Source organism: Macaca fascicularis, chromosome 7 (assembly GCF_037993035.2).
Source record: "Macaca fascicularis isolate 582-1 chromosome 7, T2T-MFA8v1.1".
Lineage (NCBI taxonomy): Eukaryota > Metazoa > Chordata > Mammalia > Primates > Cercopithecidae > Macaca > Macaca fascicularis.
In genome coordinates, this window is record NC_088381.1 from 160,811,621 (window position 1) to 160,834,353 (window position 22,733).

General features: G+C 39.6%; 1 protein-coding gene across 6 annotated transcripts in view; it reads left to right on the forward strand.

The window, feature by feature from the left end:
• Positions 1–22,733, forward strand: part of GOLGA5 (golgin A5) — a 46,319-nt gene that overhangs the window by 12,174 nt on the left and 11,412 nt on the right. For 3 of the 6 annotated variants that reach the window (XM_045396892.2, XM_045396893.2, XM_045396894.3), the window contains exons 3-10: positions 189–416; positions 2,836–3,055; positions 3,783–3,906; positions 5,091–5,294; positions 9,821–9,991; positions 12,226–12,309; positions 13,449–13,577; positions 18,631–18,729. In XM_045396892.2, the coding sequence (XP_045252827.1) occupies positions 189–416; positions 2,836–3,055; positions 3,783–3,906; positions 5,091–5,294; positions 9,821–9,991; positions 12,226–12,309; positions 13,449–13,577; positions 18,631–18,729 (1,259 nt within the window). The remainder of the gene's footprint in view (positions 1–188; positions 417–2,835; positions 3,056–3,782; positions 3,907–5,090; positions 5,295–9,820; positions 9,992–12,225; positions 12,310–13,448; positions 13,578–18,630; positions 18,730–22,733) is intronic. The other 3 variants (XM_005562056.4, XM_073998130.1, XM_073998131.1) reach the window with 1 other exon arrangement.

Sequence of the window (22,733 nt, forward strand, 5' to 3'; positions counted from 1 at the left end):
TGGGATTACAGGCATGAACCACCGCGCCTAACTGAGAATTTGTTTACTTTTTATGGTGTTTTAGCTATAGCTAAACTTGAGCATCCTACCAAGTCCTAAAAGTCAACTTGAGCATCCTACCAAAGCAAGTTATTAACACATATGTGATGAACACGCCAGTGTAACAAAAATGTATTCTTTTTTTACAGAAGCTGCCAATAACTCAGATTCTAGCCGTGAAGATCAAGAGGAATCTTCAAAGGAAAATGCATCATCAGATGCTGCCTGCCCTGACCACACTCCAACACCTAATGATGATAGCAAATCACATGAACTGTCTAACCTTCGACTGGAGAATCAGCTGCTGAGGAATGAAGTTCAGTCTTTAAATCAAGAAATGGCCTCGTTACTTCAAAGATCCAAACAGACTCAAGAAGGTAGAGGCTTACTTAAATTGTTCAGGATTAGGAATTTAACTTTTAAAAATAAAATTAAGGCCAGACGCAGTGGCTCGTGCCTGTAATCCCAGCACTTTGGGAGGCCGAGGTAGGCGGATTGCCTAAGGTCAGGAGTTCAAGACTAGTTTGGCCAACATGGTGAAACCCTGTCTCTACTAAAAATACAAAAAAATTAGTTGGGCGTGGTAGCAGGCGCCTATAATCCCAGCCACTCAGGAGGCTGAGACAGGGGAATTACTTGAACCAGGGAGGTGGAGGTTGCAGTGAGCTGAGATCACGCTGCTGCACTCTAGCCTGGGCAGCAGAGTGAGACTTCGTCTCAAAAATAAATAAATAAATAAATAAATAAATAAATAAATAAAAATAATAATAAAAACTTTGAACTGTTAGAAATATTTACATTTAAACTGTGAGAAATTTGATGAGACTCGTAAAATGATAGTTTCATAGAACAATAGTGCCTAGATTTGGAAGTGGGACCAGTTATCCTCCCACCAACCCAAAACATAAGAGTATTCACTTCTTTGGTCATCCTTTTAAGAACCATGAAATTGAAGAACTGAGAGTAGTAGTCTAGTTCATTTCTTTATTCTGAACTTTCAAGAGAAGCTGTTCCATTAAACAAAGTAGTAGACACTAATAGGGTTGCAGTATTGCTGCTCTAGGGCACATAAAAGTACATGGAATTCAGTTCAGTGCCCTTGGGAATTGTGCAGTGAGATGGCCCTGGAGTAGGAAACCTCAAGTTCCTCAGAAATAGGTAATTAAAAAGGAAATAATCTCATTACTGAGGTAGTCACTGAGGAAGGTGTGAATGTTATTGTAAGTGTGGCTGAGAAGAAAATAGGACAAAATTGCTGCTTTGGTTCCTGGGGCTAACTAGAAAGGAGTGAGGGGTTGGTGGGAAAAGTTTTGCCAAGCCTTGAATAGAGCCCAGAAGAGAGGAATGGGAAGATAGTTTAAGACTCACTAGGCCAGGCGTGGTGACTTATGCCTGTAATCCCAGCACTTTGGGAGGCCGAGGCAGGTGGATCACAAGGTCAGGAGTTCAAGACCAGTCTGGCCAACATGGTGAAACCCCGTCTCTACTAAAAATACAAAACAAATTAACTGGACATGGTGGCACATGCCTGTAATCCCAGCTACTCGGGAGGCAGAGGGAGGAGAATTGCTTGAACCGGGACTCGGGATCCAGGAGGCAGAGGTTGCAGTGAACCGAGATCGCGCCACTGCATTCCAGCCTGGGCTACGGAGCAAGACTCTGTCTCAACAACAAAAATAAATAAATAAATAATCACTGGTCAGGCTGACTTTAGAAATAAAGTTTCAGTTTACGCAGACTAATTTAGACATAGAAATAGAGCTGTTTGGCCAGGCACAGTGACTCACGCTTGTAATAGCACTTTGTAAGGCTGAGATTGGAAAATTGCTTAGGACAGGAGTTCAGTAACAGCATGGGCAACAGAGTGAGACCCCTGGGCTACAAAAAACAAAATTTTTTTTTGTTTTAAATTAGCTGAGTGTGGTGATGTGTACCTGTAGTCTAAGCTACTTTGAAGACTGAGTTGGGAGGATCGCTTGAGCCCAGGAGTTGGAGGTTGCAGTGAGTCATGGGCCATGATCATGCCACTGCACTCCAGCTGGGGCAATAGAGCGAGGCTCTGTCTCATGTTTTTGTTTTTTGTTTTTTGTTTCTTTAAAAAGGTCTGTCTCACTGAAAGAAAAAAAGCTTTGACACCCTATAAAGTTTGATTCAGTATTCTAAAAAATGTTTTGGTGGCTAACTGCAATTACATATGGTATATGAGGGTATGGAAATGCCAGTGTATTCTGAAATAGAGCACTACTTTGCTCTTTTTGCATTGATTTCCTAAGTCAAAAGAATAACATCTTTTTGCAACAGTAATTGAAAGAAATAGATTCTTTTCTGTGTTTAGGTTTTGTTTTGTTTGTTTTCTTCTTACTGGGGTGTACCTTTGATTTGGATTTGCATTCCTTCCCCTCTGTGTTGGTCTTTAGGTTTTGTTTTGTTCTTACTAGGGTATACCTTTGATTTGGATTTGCATTCCTTCCCCTGTCACTAGCAGAACTTTACAAAATATACTCTGCTATGTATTAATACTAGTTTCGGTTCCCAGATGCTTAATGATATACAAACAGCATTGTAGAAGAGCAGCTAGCTTCATGCCCTTTTCTAATCTGTTACCTATAATCTAGCCGTGAATATTGCCCTTGAAAAGTGGATGACCCACTGGGGCATAGAAAATTGAAGATACGTGTAAGCTCCTAATTTTGTCAATAAGGAAAGTACTAAAGGCACTCAAAGTAGAAACTGTATGTGCTCTGAGAAAAATGTGTTTGATTTTGCTAGTATAGAGAAATTTAAAATTTTTTATAGAATTAAACAGAGCAAGAGCAAGAGTTGAAAAGTGGAATGCTGACCATTCAAAGAGTGACCGAATGACTCGAGAACTCCGAGCCCAAGTAGATGACCTGACTGAAGCTGTGGCTGCAAAGGATTCCCAGCTGGCTGTACTGAAAGTGAGACTCCAGGAAGCTGACCAGCTACTGAGTACTCGCACAGAAGCATTAGAAGCCTTACAGAGTGAAAAATCACGGTAGGTGATTCTATGAATAATGAAAAAAATGAGCAAGTAATGGTAAACATTGTAGTGTATCCTCTTATCAAATTTAGCTTTCTTGGAAATTTACAAGAGGGAATATTTCTTTTGGTAGTGTTAGAAATGTCTATGTTTAAAATGGATTCATTGGCTGGGTGTGGTGGCTCAAGCCTGTAATCCCAGCACTTTGGGAGGCTGCGGCAGGTGGATCACCTGAGATTGGGAGTTCAAGACCAGCCTGACCAACATGGAGAAACCCCCTTTCTACTAAAAATACAAAAAAAAATTAGCCGGGGGTGGTGGCGCATGCCTGTAATCCCAGCTACTCAGGAGGCTGAGGCAGGAGAATCACTTGAACCCAGGAGGCGGAGGTTGCAGTGAGCCGAGATTGTGCCATTGCACTCCAGGCTGGGCAACAAGAGTGAAACTCCGCCTCAACAACAACATAAAATGTATTCGTTGTTTGAACCCTGAGATGCATTGTTAGCAAATTCTGAATTTAAAAGAATTTGTAGTGTCATTAATCTTTCATTATACGGTGTGTGCTTATATTTGGATGCCTAAAAACATAGATTATATTCCATTAGACAGGAAAGATTTATCTAAAAATATTTCAGTCAAATTATCTTTTTTTGTGCTTGACTGACAAGCTGATGCTCTAAAAATTACTCTGCCTTATCACTGGTACACTGTGAGTTATTTCACATGATGCATTTTCCTTTAGAATAATACAGGATCAGAGTGAAGGTAATAGCCTGCAGAATCAAGCTCTGCAGACTCTGCAGGAGAGACTGCATGAAGCCGATGCCACTCTGAAGAGAGAGCAGGAGAGCTATAAACAGATGCAGGTTAGAATGGGAGACAACAGATTCCTATTGTTACTTGGACACGGGAAAAATGACTTTATGCTGTTTCATAGCACGTTAACTCTTTAATGCAATTCTGCAATGCATTTCAGAAAATTCTGTTTCTGTGACAAAAATCACATATTTGAAAATTTAGCTTGATCCTTGCTAAATTTAATTTTATGTGTTGAGAAACAATTAAAATAGTTAATGTGCATTAGAGATATACATCTTTTACTTATTTTTTGCAACAGTCATTGTCATTATTTGATTAAATGCTAATGGTTGGGGGGGTCATATTTGTTTTTTATTAATTTAAGCTTTTTTGATTCCAGATTAATCTGGCTCCTTTATTTCAGGAGAAAATTGTATGTAATATGTAAAGAGTTTCACTCTTAGATGAATTTTTGCATCTAGTTCAGTCCCAGCCCTGTCTACACATGAGAATCACCTGTGTGATACTTTATGCTGCCTGATCTCCATATGCAGTCACATTCCATTGTATGAGGTAGGGCCTAGGTATTGGTGCTTTGGTTTTACAAGATTCACAGGTGTATCTAATGAGCGGTCAGAGTTGCAAACCACTGGTCTGGGCTAGCTTTTCAACAGGTGAAAGTAGTTTAGTCCTGAAAGTGAGTATCAGGTAGTGTGTGTTTCTTAATTTTAATGATGTATTTAACACAGTATATTCAAAGTATTAATCATTTCAACATGTAGTCAATATTAAAAGTTATTGATGAGATATTTTATGTTATTTTTTGAATACTGGTTCTTTAAAATATAGTGTAATTTACACTTATTTATTTACTTATTAAATTGGAAGCAGTTGATCAGCTAATATCAGACCAGACCTAGTATCCAAGTGACCAGTTTCACCTGAGAAATTTCTTAAAAAAAAACAGATTCCCAGGCGCATCTTGAAAATTCCAGTTTAGTAAGCTTGGGAAAGCCTTGGATGGCTGTATTTTTAACAAACTTCCTAGTTGATTTTAATGCATTGCCATGTTTGGGAGCCACAACCTTAGATTTCCTGTACTTTAGCTCCTAACAAATTAAGAATTTTTTCCCCATCCCTATTATGTTGTTTGGCTGAGCTAATAAATCCCATAAGATATCTGAATGGATGGTTGTAAAATATGTTTCAAAGCTAAATGACATCATAATTATGATATAAAAATTTGCCACAGAATGAGTTTGCTGCACGCCTTAATAAAGTGGAAATGGAACGTCAGAATTTAGCAGAAGCAATTACACTGGCAGAAAGAAAATATTCAGATGAGAAGAAGAGGGTTGATGAACTGCAGCAGCAAGTCAAGCTATATAAGTTGAACTTGGAGTCCTCTAAGCAGGAATTAATTGACTACAAGCAAAAAGCTACTAGAATACTCCAAGTAAGCATGAAATGTACACTTTTGGATGTTAAGATGTGCGAGTTAACTGAAAGACACTTTGAGACTCTGTGTTGATACTGTGTGAGGTGCTTTGTTCGTGTTCGGCTGATTGGCTAGCTTTAGGTGCCTCACTCTACTTTAGAAATTTTATTAAAAGGATGCGGTGTCTCTTGTTCCTACCACTTCTTTTAAAAAAAAATTCCTTTTGCCACTGCCTAGTTCAGGTCTTCAACCTGTCAGCTTACTCACTGTGATGATATTAATGCTTGTTGTTGAGCAGCTGTTCATTCTTCCTTGTTGATCTCCTATTGAATTTTTGCAGCAACTGCTCTAGGACTCATCCAGTTCTCAGAATTGCCTCACCCAGCTTTTTTTCCCCTCCTTCAGATCTAAGGTGACCTTACCCTCTACTTTATTAAGAAAGACTGCAGTCATCTAATGTCGTTTTTGAGTTCTTTCCTTTGCCCCTCATTTCAGAGGGAAAACATGTCCTTTCATTTTTTTCTAGGATCATTTTTCTGCCTGTGCATTGATTCCATCTCCCATCTCATGTGTAAGCCCTTTCCCCGTAAATCTATGCCCTTCCTTCCTGTGTGTGCCTCTCTGCGGCTGCCGCCTTCTGGCTCAGCTTACTTAAGAGCACATGATTACTTAGTGGAAAAATGAAGACTAGATCTCGGACTCCTGCCTACAAGAAAAACAGTCTCTTTTAGCTTTGTGACCATTTTGCACTATTTCCCTGTCTTCCTTTCTTTCAACGTCATAGTTACCAGAATTGTTGTATGCATCCTGTCTTCATTTCTGTAGAACTTGTTAACTCTTATCTCCTCCTTTTCCTACTACATGTCTGAAATTTCTTCTCAAAAGTATTTGATGACCTAAATAAATACTCTCTGTCCTTTTCTTAGTTTCCATACCTTGTATTTTGGTAGAACATTTGGCTCTGTTAACCCTCCCACTTTCTTGGAACTCCTGCCTTCTATGCTGTTCACATCTCCTTGGCTCTCTTTTTATCCTCTTCAGCTGTTTCTGTCTTTCTCAGGCCCTCTTCCCAATCTCCGAAGAGTAAGAGTCCTCCTAAACTCTGCCTGAACCCTCTTTCATCGTCCTTTCTTACCTTGCATTGCCGTATGCTCACTCTGCCTCTAATAGCCGCCTGCATATGACTTCAAGCATGTTTCCAAGCCTGACCTCCTGACCTCGTTGTCCAGCTGCCTGCTTTGCAGGCGTGGGGTGTTCAGCTCCCAGACCAGCTTCTCCCTCATTTCCCTCTTTTGGTCAACGTTACTGCCATGTGGCAGTAAAGCTTGAAACCTCAGGGTCATTTTTGACTTTACCTTTTTCCTTTAGTGTCAAACTCCTAATGGCTATGAATACCTTTTTCTAATGCTGCTTCTATGAAGTATCATATTCATCTCCTCCCCAAACCCTTCTTCCTAAGTACTTTTTTGTATCACCCTAATTTGTTAATTCATTGAAAAGTTACTTATTGAGCACCTAACTACTCAGTAGGCACAGAGGATACAAAGCTCAAAAGATGTGTCCTCTTCCTTTAAGAAAACATTCATTTTAGTGGAAAGAAACTGAGATAATTGATGTAATAAAGTTATTGATGCAGTACGGTGGAAGCTTGAGAGAAGAATCCATTAAAACTTTCCTGGGGCTGTCAAAGATCAGTGCACTGAGGAGATGTGGTATAAAGAGAAACTTGAAAGATGAATAGGAAGACTCACGATAGGGAAGAGATTTCCGAGAGAACAACCTGTGCCAGAGCAAGGGAGCCAGAGAGAACATGGCATATTTAAGGGACTGCAACTAGTTCCATACTGCTAGAACATAATGTCTTCAGAGAAGAGAGGCAAAAGACTCATAAAGCTCAACGACAGGCAGAAGCCATGGTCAGGTTTGAGTGTGAGAACTGTGGCAGCCTGATGAAGAGGTTAGGGGCGATCTGGGCCTCTGTCATGTTCATCGTTGTATCCCCAGCACTGTGCCTGGTACTTGGTAAATTATTGAAAACATGAAAGTGATAAGGGGTGGCATGGTGACATCAGTGGCATGTAGATGGTGAAGAGGTGAGCATAAGAAATAATGCGGACCTTATCAAAGTTTGTGGCAGTGAGGATGGCAGGCCAGGGACAGCTAATAGATATGTGGGCGATAGAGTATTTGATATGTGGAGATTTAATTGGAAGGATGGGAAAAAAGACAAATGGAATCTAGGATGACTCCAGGTTTTTGGTTTGAGTGTATGAATGACGTTTCCTTGTGTTAATAAAACGGGAAACAGGAAAGAGCAGGTTAGGGTTAAAGGAGAGTATGACAAATTATGGTAAGTATGCAAAATTGATGCAGCATTGAGGTGACAATGTTAGAAAGGTAATTAGAAGTAAGTTGGGAGAGTAGGTAAGATTAGCCAAGAGTGATGTGTAACCTAATGGGGAGAAAGGCTGAGGTCTAAAGACACAGTCTTAAACATCAGCATTTACAGACTGGGCAAAGGGAGATAGCCTGCAAAAGAAAAATACTGAGAAGATGAGCGGTCAGAGATTGGAGAGAACCAGGAGGAGACTGATGCCATCCAATGAAGCCAAGCAGGGGGAGAGTTTCAAGTGGGGCATGATCACCAACCACGGCAGGCGGCTCTGATGTGACGAATACCGAGCAGAGTTCCTGGACTTGGCAACAAGGAGGTCCCTGGGGACCTCTCAACAGAGAGTTCCGGGGTGGACTGGGAGCTGAAGACACAGAGGCAGGGTGCTTGACCGTGGACACTAGGACAGTAGCTAGATGGGGGAATGAGGTTGGGAGGTTTCTGGTTTTTTGTTAAAAAGATCTTAAAATGTTATAAATGATCGTGTTTATTATAGAAAATTTGAAGAACACAAAAAAAGTTTGAAGAAGGAAATGGAAATAACCCATAATCCTGCCACCCAGAAATGGAAAAATTATTTTTGATGGAGGAGAATGACTTTAAAATATTTTAATTTAACATGAAAGCTGCTGGTCCTTATTGTTCCTAGACTAGAATTAGGACTTTGTAAACTGGTCTTTGCATGTCAAATCTCTTCTTCAAACTCATTTTTTATCTCAGGGGTCAGAAAACGTTGAGAGGGTCAAATAGTAAATATTGTAGGCTATGTGGGCTACCTGTAGTCTCCCATCACATATTCTTTGTTTTTATTTTTTATGACCCTTTTAAAATGTAAAAAAAAAATTTAGCTTTCAGGCTGTACAAAAACAGGCCCACAGACCATCGTTTGTGAGCACCTTCTTCATAGCACCACCAGGTTAGCCTCTTAAAATACATCTCTAGTCATGTCACTCCTCTCTCTACTTTTTGGTAATTTGTTTTAGCCTGCCAAATAATATTAAAACATTTTAGCCTGAGATCTGGAACCTCTCCAAATTTGTCCTAAAATACTGTCTGAGCTGCATCTCACAATATTTTCTTACAGACTTTCTGTGCTTTTGCATTTTTATGCTTTGCTGTCTGTTTTTCTCTGCACTTTTCTACCCATATTTTAAGGCCAACATTTATGCTCTTTTAGAGTTAAAGCCTCCTCTTACCCAGAAGTGGTTTTTCCTCTCAGAACTCTGCAAGTAATCCGACCATATCCCTCTCTCTACTTCTACTTGTGTTGATTGCCTTCTGCTGGATACTTGTAACGTCTCTTTTAGGTTGTAAGGCAGAGAGTACTGTCTATAGAGACATTATCTTTATTGCATATTGCACAGAACACAGCACCATGCCAAATAAATACTTGTTGAGTAGAATGTGATGGAAAATAAAAAGCGTGAGAAGAAAATGTGAGAAAAGTCTTATTTGGCCAGGTGTGGTGGCTCACTCCTGCAATCCCAGCACTTTGGGAGGCTGAGGCAGGAGAATTCCTGGAGGCCAGGAGTTCAGGACCAGCCTGGGCAACATAGCAAGACCATGTCTCAAATAAATAAATAATTTGTTTTTAATCTCTTATTTTATTTTATTTTGAGATGGAGTCTCGCTCCGTCGCCCAGGCTGGAGTGCAGTGGTGCGATCTTGGCTCACTACAAGCTCCGCCTCCTGGGTTCACGCCATTCTCTTGCCTCAGCCTCCCAAGTAGCTGGGACTACAGGAGCCCACCACCATGCCCGGCTAATTCTTTTATATTTTTAGTAGAGGGGATTTCACTGTATTAGCCAGGATGGTCTCGACCTCCTGACCTTGTGATCCGCCCGCCTCAGCCTCCCAAAGTGCTGGGATTACAGGCATGAGCCACCACACCCAGCTGGAAAAAAAAATCTTATTCATAACATATTCGTAACAAGTTTTCAACTTTACCATGATTGTGAGGCTAAAGTCCAAGGACATCATACAGCAAGGCTCTGTTGTGTTTTTTATCCTTAGGGATTTAAGAAAATCTGTGGACTTTCTTTGATGGAGATAATGGAATTTTTTTTAGTGAGTTATTTTCTGTATAGTAGATGATATTCAATATACAGACTAATCTCTGCTTTGCTTAAATGTATTTCTTTTTTTATAACAGTCTAAGGAAAAATTGATTAACAGCTTGAAGGAAGGCTCTGGTTTTGAAGGCCTAGATAGCAGCACTGCCAATAGCATGGAGCTGGAAGAACTTCGGCATGAGAAAGAGATGCAGAGGGAGGAAATACAGAAGCTGATGGGTCAGATACATCAGCTCAGATCCGAATTACAGGTAAGATTCATGGTGGTTCAGCTTAGCAGACACCATATACCCTCAGGTGTTAACAGTTTGAGACATGATAGATTCTGTATTCTGGGGAAGCAGCATTACTAAAGCCATAGGTTTCTTTGTTTTTTGTTTGTTTGTTTTTGAGAGGGAATCTCACTCTGTCACCCAGGCTGGAGTGCAGGGGCACAATCTCGGCTCACTGCAAGCTCCGCCTCCCAGGTTCACGCCATTCTTCTGCCTCAGCCTCCCGAGTAGCTGGGACTACAGATGCCTGCCACCACACCCGGCTAATTTTTTGTATTTTTAGTAGAGATGGGGTTTCACCGTGTTAGCTAGGATGCTCTGTCTCCCACCCTGGAGTGGTGTGATTGTATCTCACTGCAGCCTCAAACTCGTGGGCTCAAGCAGTCTTCTCGCCTCAGGCTCCCGAGTAGCTGGAACTACAGGCACACGCCATCACGCCCAGCTAATTTTTGTATTTTGTAGAGACAGGGTATCCCTATGTTGTACAAGCTGGTCCCAAACTCCTGGCCTCAAGTGATCCTCCCTCCTCAGCCTCCCAGAGTGCTGGGATTGCAGGGCTGTTGCAGCCCATGCTGGGGTAAAGCAGTAGGTCTCTTTCTTTCTTTCTCTTTTCTTTCGTTATTTCTGTCTGTCTGTCTCTCTGTCTGTCTGTCTTTCTTGTCTTTTCTTCTTTCTTTCTTGAGATGGAATCTTGCTCTGTTGCCCAGGCTGGAGTGCAGTGGCATGATCTCAGCTCACTGCAACCTCTATTCTAACTCCCAGGTTCCAGGGATTCTCCTGCCTCAGCCTCCTGAGTAGCTGGGATTACAGGCATGTGCCACCATACCCGGCTAATTTTTGTATTCTTAGTAGAGATGGGGTATCTACATGTTGGCAACCTGGTCTTTAACTCCTGACCTCAAGTGATCCGCCCACCTCGGCCTCCCAAAGTGCTGAGATTAGAGACGTGAGCCACCGTGCCCGACCAGGTTTCTAGTCCATAAGTTGACCATAAAGTTATGGGGATAAAAAATAGATTCATTCATTCAACAAATAGTTACCAAGTGCCTGCCGTGTGCCTAGGTTTGGAGTTAGAACAGAATCTTCGTAATTATAGAGCTTACATTCTAGTGATGAAAAGCAAATCAGATTTGAGCTTGTATGTGAAGCTGAGATGTTTTCTGATATTAGTATGGGCTCAGGGATTGTCTTCTAATTACAGTTTTATCCTTACTCTTATAATTTATAGTTTATGTATAATTACTGTATTTAATCTAAAAGTAAAGTTGGGCCATTTATTTTGCTTAAACTTGGGGGTGTTTGACATCAATATTGTAGGAAGGAGTCTCTGAAGGTGAGAGAAGATAAAGTGTAGCATAACGAGCTTCCTTTTCTGAAAAGAAAGGAACTTCTTGTAAAGACTGTTCATCCATGCATTACCTCTGCACATTGTGAGACTTGTGAACTACAAAAGAAAGCATGAAAGTTGTGAGAATAGGATGCCTTCTCTAGAGCATAGACTTGAATAGCAGACAGACCTGGATAGAGTCCGTCTTTGGTACTTAACAGATGCTGCTTGCACAAGGCACTTCATCTTGCGGAGCTTTAATTTTCTCATCTACAGAATGCAGTAAACCAAAGGTTCTCTTGACAATAAGGGATTATATATAAAGAGCCTAGCATTGTTTCTGACATGTAATAGACCCTCAGTTAAATAATAGCTGCTATTATTTCTGGGTTTATTGTTATTAAAGTAGGATTTTTTTTTAAATCTGTGAATTTGAATTCCAAAGAATTCGGTCCTACAAACTTAGAAATTGGGTAGATGCTAAACTTACTCTGTTCACCTCTTTTTGGTGAGATTATGAAAAATATTTGTTTTATTTAGTATCTCAGCATCATTAATGGCATTGACCCATTTTCTTACCCTTCTCAAAATTTGTGCAGTGTATAATAACTATTAGGTCTAACAAAATGGGAGAATTGCAAATAATTACAATAGCTGCTGCTTAGTGAGCACATATGTTCTAGATACTGCACAGAACTCTTAACATATATCCTTACATTTATTCCTTACCATAACCTTTTGAGGGAGATAATGATATTCTCATTTTATAGTTGAAGAAATTTAGGCGTGGAGAAGGAAAGTAACTTGCTGCAAGACTAGTCAAGTGGCAGGGCCATGATTAGAACCTAGTCTAACTCCAGGATGTGTTTTTGGCCACTGTGCATAGTGCCTGCCTCTCAAGAGTTTGCCCGATGTAGTCAAATTGATGACAAAGATTAATCTGCCTTCTGCTAACCCTGAAAACTCAAAGGTAGGGAAAAATCGTTGTCATTATTGCTTTTTCCTCTAAATCTGCAAAGTTGTGTGAATTCAGAGGATTGCACTGTGATTATCTGGGCGTCTTGTTAGTTCTTTCAAACAGCATGTGAAGTTCCAAGGTTTATGGTGATGAATATGAAAAAGAATGTACCAAAAGATAAAAAAGCAAAAATAAGATGCTGATTTTCATCTCCTGTTGTGCCATATGAATGGACTCATGCTTAACCCATTTGGGGAAAATATAGAAACCTAGAGCCATGTTTTTGCTACTAGGAGATTTGACAGGAAATCCAGAAGGTGAGTTCAAAGAAATGAGAGTAAGAAACACGGGAACATGTGAAAACCAGTAATAGTAATAAAGAAATAAAGCTAGAAGAAGAAAATTATATGCCAACTTCTGGTGATATGCGAGACAAGTTATATTCTTATCATATGTTGATCACTGGGGCACAGATGCACGCCAAAACTAATTACAACCTGCAATTTCAGTGGACTAATGCAGTGAAGTCCTTTGTGGTATTATGTTTCTGATTTTTTTTTGAAACCGTTAGCTTTTGAGTAAAGGTATAAGCCTCCCAGTGAGCCTCTGCTGATACTCATGAAACCACATGGCTTATGTGCTGCAACAGCTGCAGCGCCCCATGCATTCTGCTAGCCGTTAGCCATAGTAGACAATGAAGGTGTCAGGTTATATGCTGCCTATAGGCTGAAACCATGTCTCACTCACCTTTATTCCTCAGTGCCTCCTGAGCCTAGCACATAGTAATTGCATGGTAGTCACGTTGTGTGGCTCACACCTGTAATCCCAGTGCTGTGGGAGGATTGTTTGAGGCCAGGAGTTTGCAACCAGCCCGCACAATAAAGAGATACCCCATCTCTAAAAAAAAAAAAAAAAAAAAATTAAGCCAGGCCTGGTGGCATGTGCCTATAGTCCCGCTACTCAGGAGGCTGATGTGGGAGGATCTCTTTGAGCCCAGGAGTTTGAGGCTGCCATGAACTATGATTGTGCCACTGCACTCCAGCCTGGGTGACCATGAGACTCCGATTCTTAAAAAAAAAAAAAACAATTGCTCAATAAATGTTGAACTGAATGTTATTTATTGCTTTTACATGTAAGCTTTTTCTCTTTAGGATATGGAGGCACAGCAAGTTAATGAAGCAGAATCAGCAAGAGAACAGTTACAGGATCTGCACGACCAAATAGCTGGGCAGAAAGCATCTAAACAAGAACTAGAGACAGAACTGGAGCGACTGAAGCAGGTCAGGATTTGAGATTGATGACTACTGAGACTCTGTCCTCTAGCAGTCATATGAGGAGACCTCCCAGGAAAGCAGCTTACTGAAATTTTTAGAGTATGGGCTCAGGGTTACCCCACAAGTTCTTCCTGCCTTCCCATCCCATCTGAAGGGGTGGCCTGCCCCTCCACACCTGTGGGTATATCTCGTCAGGTGGGACAAGAGACTGAGAAAAGAAATAAGACACAGAGACAAAGTATAGAGAAAGAACAGTGGGCCCAGGAGACCAGTGCTCAGCATGCAGAGGACCTGCACTGGCACCAGTCTCTGAGTTCCCTCAGTATTTATTGATTACCATTTTCACTATTGCAGCAAGAGGAATGCAGTAGGAGAGCAGGGTGATAGTGGGGAGAAGGTCAGCAAGAAAACATGTGAAAAAAGGAATCTGTGTCACAAATAAGTTCAAGGGAGGGTACTATGCCTGGATGTGCATGTAGGCCAGATTGATGCTTCTCTCACCCAAACATCAGTGGAGTAATGACTAACAGAGCAGCATTGCTGCCAACATGTCTCACCTCCTGCCACAGGGCGGTTTTTCTCCTATCTCAGAATAGAACAGATGTACAATTGGGTTTTATACCGAGACATTCAGTTCCCAGGGGCAGGCAGGAGAAAGAGGCCTTCCTCTTTATCTCAACTGCAAGAGGCTTTCCTCTTTTACCAATCATCCTCAGCACAGACCTTTCACGGGTGTCGGTCTGGGGAACGCTCAGGTCTTTCCCATCCCACAAGGCCATATCTCAGGCTATCACATGGGGAGAAACCTTGGGCAATACCCACCTTTCCAGGGCAGAGGTCCCTGTGGCTTTCCGCAGTGCATCGTGCCCCTGATTTATCAAGAATGGAGAATGGCGATGACTTTTACCAAGCATACTGCCTATAAACATTTTGTTAACAAGGCACATCCTGCACAGCCCTAGATCCCTTAAACCTTGATTCCATACAACACATGTTTTTGTGAGCTCAAGGTTGGGGCAGAATTACAGATTAGCTGCATCTCAGGGCAAAGCAATTGTTCAGGGTACAGGTCAAAATGGAGTTTCTTATGTCTTCCTTTTCTACATAGACACAGTAACAGTCTGATCTCTCTTTCTTTTCCCTACACCATCCTCCTTGATTTTTGTTTCTTAACAGATGAGAAATGGAGGCACAGAATGGTGATGGCACTTGCCTGGTACAACTAATTAAAGATGGAATAGAACCAAGGTTTCCTGTTTCTGAGCCCAGAATGCTTTCTGTTACCCTGTCTGTATTTTGTTATATCTCCTAGTATAGAAAACTTCAAAACATATTATATTCATCAGTTGGTTTTCATAGTTTATTGCATTTGTGCTTTCTAGGAACAATAGTAAATATTATTTAATAAAAATACAGATACAATGTTAGTACCATATTAACTGTTCTTTCTGCTTGAGAAAAAAGTCTTATACAGACTCTTCTAACAAATCATGTTTAAAATTATATTTCACTGTTCAGGTAGCAGTTGTATGCTCCCAAGCCAAATTATTTTACTTTAATGTACTCATATAATAGTTTCAATATTAACACAGTTTAACATAGCCACATTTTCAGAATAAAGTTCTATATCTAATGTTAATAGCATCACTAATTTAGTAAGTGACAACATTGTTATAGGCATTTAGTACATATTATCTTATTTCCTACTCACAAGTAAATCACTACTCTTCTCTTTATTTTACAGACAAGAAAACTATTCTTATAATTCTCAGTGCTTTACTGTTAATGTTTCCATCTTTCTGTATTTAAATTCTTTAAAGACATTTTTCATTAGGATTTATTACTTCTGAAACTGGTTCTCTTCTCAGAGAAATGTTTTTTATTATGAAAGTTGTACTTCAGATTTGTTTCCTGAGTACTCAGTGAAAAACTCACCAAGTAACAACCTGCAGGGTATGTCATAGGTAGTTTTAGATAATTTAGTTATAACATCAGCTGTCCTTTCAGAAATTGCATTTTAATTTATTCAAGGGACTATTATATATTAAAAGGCAACAATTTAATGTTCTTGATGCTTAATGAGATAATTTTCATTTTATTGTGGTAGATGGTTTTTACTGTACCTCTTCCCAGTGCCTTTTTAAAATGAGGGAGTTAAGTGGAAGAAAATGGAGCTTAATGTAGCTATGGGCTATTTATTTAGTAATCAGATGTTCCAGATGGAAAGTGTTTAATCTTGCAATTGAAGAGTCCTTTAGTGCTTCTTATTAATTTAAGTAATATCAACCTTAAGTTTCATACTTGCCTAGAACTTAAAAGAAAGCAGACAAACCTTGTAAAGTGTGATTCTCCTACCCTAGTTACCTTTCTCATAATCTCTTTTCTCACCTCTCTTGATTTTTTTCCATTTGTGAGATGAACAACTTGAGCTAAATGTTTAATGGAGTCTCTGGCAGTGTGCTGCCATATCACCTTTACTTGTTCAGACAGCTCCCGAACTGCTGCTTTACTCTTCACTGTCTTCACGGTTAAGCGGTTAAGCATAAAGCTTTTGAAAGTACTTAGTAACTCCAGTTACTCCTTCTTCTCTGTTCTACATTGTATTTCAGTGATTTGGACACATTTTTGGATTGGCATGCACTTTACTGTTAGATTCTGAGCTGACTCTGAGTGATCCATTCTACAAACAAACAGTGCATTAGTGCAGTTGTTAATAAGTTTAGAGGTATTAGCCTTTTTGGGGATGATCCTTCTGTCTGTAATATGAATTGCAAATCATTTTTCCCAGCTTGTCATTTGTGTTTTAGTTTGCATAGGGTTTTTATTTTGTGTTGTTGTCATGCATAAGTTGATTTTTTTTTTTTTTTTTTGAGACAGAGTGTCGCTCTGTCACCCAGGCCGGAGTGCACTGGCGCGATCTCAGCTCACTGCAACCTGCGCCTCCTGAGTTCAAGCAATTCTCCTGCCTCAGCCTCCTGAGTAGCAGGGATTACAGACGTTCACCACTATGCCTGGCTAATTTTTGTATTTTTAGTAGAGACGGGGTTTCACCATGTTGGCCAAGGGCTGGTCTTGAACTCCTGACCTCAAGTGATCCACCTGCCTCAGCCTCCCAAAGTGCTGGGATTACAGGTGTGAGCCACCACACCTGGCCAGAAGTTGATTTTTGTGTAGTCAACTTTATCATTCTTTTCTACCAAGGCTTCTGGATTTTCAGTCACAGTGTTCCTCTTTCTGAAATTATGAAGAAATTTGCCCCTGTAGTTTTCTTCTAGTACTTTTTTGGTTTCATTTTTGCATATAAATCTTTGATTTATTAGGAATTTACTCTGATGTGTGAGGTTAGCTACAGATCCAACCTAATTTTCTTCCATATGGCTGTTTTCCTAGTATCATTTTTTAAAATATTTATTGATTTGAGATGTCACCTTTATCATGTCCTAAAATTCTCAAGGTATCTAGATCTGCTTCTGGACTTTTATTCTCTCCCATTAGTCAGTTTGTCTGTTTATGCATCAGTACCACATTGCTTTTAATTTTTGAGATTTTATATGTTTTAATGTCTTTATGACCTGTTCTCCTTTTCAGAGATTCTGGCTTTTCTTTTTCCTTTTTTTTTTTTTTTAAAGCCAGGATCTCACTCTGTCACCCAGGCTGGAGTGCAGTGGTGCAGTCACAGCTCACTGCAGCCTCAACCTCCTCAGGCTCAGGTAATCCTCCCACTTCAACCTCCTGAGTAGCTGGGATTACAGGCACGCACCACCAAGCCCAGCTAATTTTTTTATACTCTGTAGAGATGAGGTCTCACTATGTTGCTCAGGCTGGTCTTGAACTCCTGGGCTCAAGCAATTCACCCACTTCAGCTTCCCCAAGTGCTAGAATTACAGGTGTGAGCTCCCATGCCCAACCTGGCTTTTCCTTCTTACAGTTTTCCATGTGAATTCTGGAATAACTTTACGTAGTTAAAAAAATAATAATAATAACAGCTTTTGTTTTTGTAGAGATGATGTCAAACTTATGAATTAATTAGAGGAGAATTGACATCTTTATGATGTTGTGTTCCTAAGAATATGGTACGACTTTTTATATGTTCTGGTATTTTTTGTACCCTTTAAAAATGTTTTAAAGTATTCTTTATATGTGTTTTACACATCTGTTGTTAAATTTATTTTTGTTACTATTATTTATTGGGGACTTTTTCTCATATCTTCTAACTGCTTTATATAAAACTATTGATTTTTATATATTATTTTATATTCTGCCACCTTACTGAATTATTGTTTTTCTTTGTATCACATACTTTCCCTATTTTTTTTTTTTTTTTTGAGACGGAGTCTCGCTCTGTCGCCCAGGCTGGAGTGCAGTGGCCGGATCTCAGCTCACTGCAAGCTCCGCCTCCCGGGTTCATGCCATTCTCCTGCCTCAGCCTCCCGAGTAGCTGGGACTACAGGCGCCCACAACCGCGCCCGGCTAATTTTTTGTATTTTTAGTAGAGACGGGGTTTCACCGTGGTCTCGATCTCCTGACCTTGTGATCCGCCCGCCTCGGCCTCCCAAAGTGCTGGGATTACAGGCGTGAGCCACCGCGCCCGGCCACTTTCCCTATTTTTAAAATGTTTCTGGTTTGTGTTTTTAATCAATTTTATGAACAGTATGTTGATCTTTATCATACATTTTATGAATATTTTTCCAGTTTGTGACTGTCATATTAATACTATATACCTGAGATTCTTGAAGAGATTATCCATTCTTCCTCATTACTACAAGATAAACATTTTTTTTGTTTTCTGATTATTTACACTGTTAATAATTATTTATTACAAGCCTTTGTTTACAATACATACTGAAGTGCTAACTTTTCATCAGACCCATCCAAGTCTGTTATTCACTCAGTTACATACTCATTGTATAATACACTCAGTTACACACTCAGTTATATACTGAGTTATATGCTCAGCACATACCGATTGTCTACCATGTGCCAGGCACTGATTTAGGTACTGAGGATGGAATAGGGTACACTTATTTTGCTTCTGTTTTGTTTGTGCCTCACTTTGTAGGAGTTCCACTATATAGAAGAAGATCTTTATCGAACCAAGAACACATTACAAAGCAGAATTAAAGATCGAGAAGAAGAAATTCAAAAACTCAGGAATCAGGTATGAATCACTATTCACAACTTGTGAAAAGTTGCCACTGGAAAAACTATATTTTTTACAAAAAGACACAGTAAAACCTTTCCCCATGTTTTCACCTGAGTTCTGTTGTAACAGTGGTGGCGTAAGTTCTTTTCAACCTGGTATAAAAATTTCATCTAATGCCATTTGAGTCTACATTTGCTCTGTTCTATGATTTGCTTCTTATGGAAGTATGTTGTAGCCAGAGTCACCAAGTAGATGAGAATTACCCCGGAATTTCAGACCTTTGGACTTCAGTGTGGTTACACTGATTGCCAGTTTCATAATTGTGATTTCATTTTCCTAAGAAAAATGTAATGATAAATCATTTATTTATTTCTGTTAATGGTCAATCAGTGTTCCATAAAGTCACCAAGATCTTTTTTTAACCCTGAAAATGTAAAACATACAGAAAATAATGACACTCATGTGCCTACCACCCAGACTTACCAAAGCCTTTATCATTAGTTGATAGACTCATGCATTCATGTTCCCTGTAATTGTAGTTGTCCTTTCCTTCTTTAGGTTTAGATGATTGATTTAATGGACTTAATAATAATTTGAATAATTTACATAAAGATTTATTCTTTATTTTTTAGTTAATGGCTTAGTTTGAACTATGAAAAGTCAAATAATTTTGGTGTTTTAAGTTTCCAGACTTGATAGTAGTCCATAATTTGAAATGTTTTGAAATATTTTGTCTTAATTTTTCTTTTTCTTTTTTTTTTTTGAGATGGAGTCTGACTGTGTCGCCCAGGCTGGAGCACAGTGGCGCGATCTCGGCTCACTGCAAGCTCCGCCTCCCGGGTTCACACCATTCTCCTGTCTCAGCCTCCCGAGTAGCTGGGACTACAGGCGCTGCCACCACGCCCGGCTAATTTTTTGTATTTTTAGTAGAGACAGGGTTTCACCGTGTTAGCCAGGACTTATTTTTTATAAGAGTTGAGAACAGCTCACTGATTTGAGCATTCCCTTCTTCCCTTGCCTATTTTGTGAAATACTTATAAATGGTAACATGATGTGCTAGCAGAAAGTCAAAGAAAAGAAGGAGCAAAAACTACCAACTGGTTTAATCCTTAAACATTTCTATATTTGCTAAATATTTATTGAGTACCTACTGTATCTGAAGTATTGCACCATTTTTGTTAATCAAGAATTAGGCCAGGTGAGGTAGTTCATGCTTGAAATCCCAGCACTTTGGGAGACCAAGTCAGGAGGACTGCTTAAGCTCAGCAGTTTGAGCAATATAGTGAGACCTTGTCGCTACAAAAAATAAAAAAAAGTAGGTGTGGTGGCACACACCTGTAGTCCCAGCTACTCAGAGGCTGATATGAGAGGATCACTTGAGCCTGGGATGTCAAGGCTGCAGTGAGCTCTCAGTGCACCACTACACTCCACCTTGAGTGACAGAGCGAGACCCTGTCTCAAAAAAAAAAAAAAAAATTAACCATAGCGTGGCTTATGCCTGTAGTCCTAACTACTTGGGAGGCTGAGGCAGGGAGATCACTTGAGGTCAGGAGTTCAAGATCAGCCTGGGCAACATAGTGAGACCCTCATCTCTAAAAAATATTTTTAATTAGGTACATGGTGGCATGTACCTGTAAGTCCCAGCTACTTGGGAGGCTAAGACATGAGGGTCACATGAGCCCAGGAGTTCAAGGCTGCAGTGAGCTGTGATCACCCCACTGTACTCTAGCATGGGCAGCAGAGAGAGACTTTGTTTCTTAAAAAGAAAGAACGAACCATAGGAAGATTTCTCTTAAAGGTTTTTCATCAAATTAGAAGAGAGAAAAACCTTTCTCCCATAGAATTAAGTTAACTTGTACAATTTGAAAAGAGATCAGCATCTTAATACATTGTCAAAAAAAAAAAATCACACATTGGAGTGAGTTAAGATTTATTCTGAATGCACAATAAAGAATTATGCTTATCATATTACTTTTGGGCTTTCTGCATGTAAGTTGAAAAAAAAAATAGGTTGCCAGTTTGAATATTTTTTCATTTTTCGCGCCTGTAATCCCAGCACTTTGGGAGGCCAAGGTGGGCAGAACACTTGAGGCCAGGAGTTCAAGACCAGCCAGGCCAACATAGCAAAACCCTGTCTCTACTGAAAATACAAAAAAATTAACTGGGCATGTGGTGCGGACCTGTAATCCCAGCTACTTGGGAGGCTGAGACAGGAGAATCACTTGAACCCAGAAGGCAGAGTTTGCAGTAAGCCAAGATTGTGCCACTACACTCCAGTCTAGGTGACAGAGCCAGACTCTATCTCAAAAAAAAGAAAATATTGCATGGGAGTAGATGAAAACATACAGAGAAAAACATGAACCTTTATTTTTATCCCCTAATTAGACTTGTAAAGTTACCAAAAATTAATTTGAGATGATGCTAAGCTCTAAGCTATAAAGCGTCTAGGAGAAAGTATAGGAGAATCGTGCAATTTTCAGGCTGACAGATTTCTTAGAGAAGATACAAAAAGCACTAATTGTAGAAGAAAATGATAAATTGCTATTCATAAAAATTAAAATTTTCTTCTCTTCAAAAGACATCATTATAAAAATGAAAACAGGTAAGCCACAGACTGGGAGATAATATTTACTCTCTCTATACATATACATATATCTGATAAAGGATTTATAACCAGGATAAGCACTCTTAATAATAAGGTACACAGCAATTTCTTTTAAATAGGTAAAAGACTTGAATAGACCCTTCCAAAAAGAAGAAAAAAGCACACTTTGTTTTATTGCATTTCTCTTTATTGCAGTTTGCAAATACTGCATTTTTACCAAATTGAAAGTTTATGGCAACCCTGCATCAAGCAAGTCTATCCACACCATTTTTCCAACAGCATATGATCACTTCATGTCTGTGTCACATTTTGGTAATTGTCACAATATTTCTGATTTTTTTATTATATCTGTTGTGGTGATCTGTGATCAGTGACCTTTCATGTAACTATTATAATTGTATTTGGGGCACTACAAATTGCACCCACATAAGACAATGAACTTAATCCATAAATGTGTGTGTTCTGACAGCTCCATCAACTGGCCATTCCCACATCTCTTTCCCTGTCCTCAGGCCTTTCTAGTCTTTGAGACACAGCAATATTGAAATTAGGCCAATTAATAAATCTACAATGGCCTCTAGGTGTTCAAGTGAAAGGAAGAGTCACATGTTTCTCACATTAAGTGAAAAGCTGGAAGTGATTAAGCTTAGTGAGGAAGGTATGTCAAAAGGCAAGACAGGCCAAAGACTAGGCCTATTGCACAAGTTAGCCAAGTTTTAAATGCAAAGGAAAAGTTCTTGAAGGAAATTAAAAGTGCTGCTCTAGTGAACACACGAATGATAAGAAAGCCAAACAGCCTTATTGCTGACAAGGAGAAAGTTTGAGTGGCCTGGATAGATCAAACCAGCCACAATGTTCCTTTAAGCCAAAGCCTAATCCAGAGCAAGGCCCTAACTTTCTTCAATTCTATGAAGGCTAAGAGAGGTGAGGAAGCTGCAGAAGAGAAGTTTGAAGCTAGCAGAGATTTGGTTTATAAGGCATAAGGAAAGAAGCCATCTCCTAAATGTAAAAATGCAAAGTGAAGCAGCAAGTGCTAATGGAGAAATTGGTTATCTGGGAAAGAAAGAACCATAGAAAGATTTATCTTAAAGGTTTTTCATCAAATTAGAAGAGAGGAAAACCTTTCTCCCATAGAATTAAGTTAACTTATACATTTGAAAAGAGATCAGCATCTTAATACATTGCCAAAAAAAAAAAAAAATCACATATTGGAGTGAGTTAAGATTTATTCTGAATGTACAATAAAGAAGTTATCTGGGAGATCTAGCTAAGATCATTGATGAAAATGGCTGCACTAAACAATAGATTTTCAGTGTAGATGAAACAGCCTTCTATTGGAAGAAAATGCTATCTAAGACTTTCATAGCTGGAGAGGAGAAATCAATGCCTGGATTCAAAGCTTCAGAGGACAGGC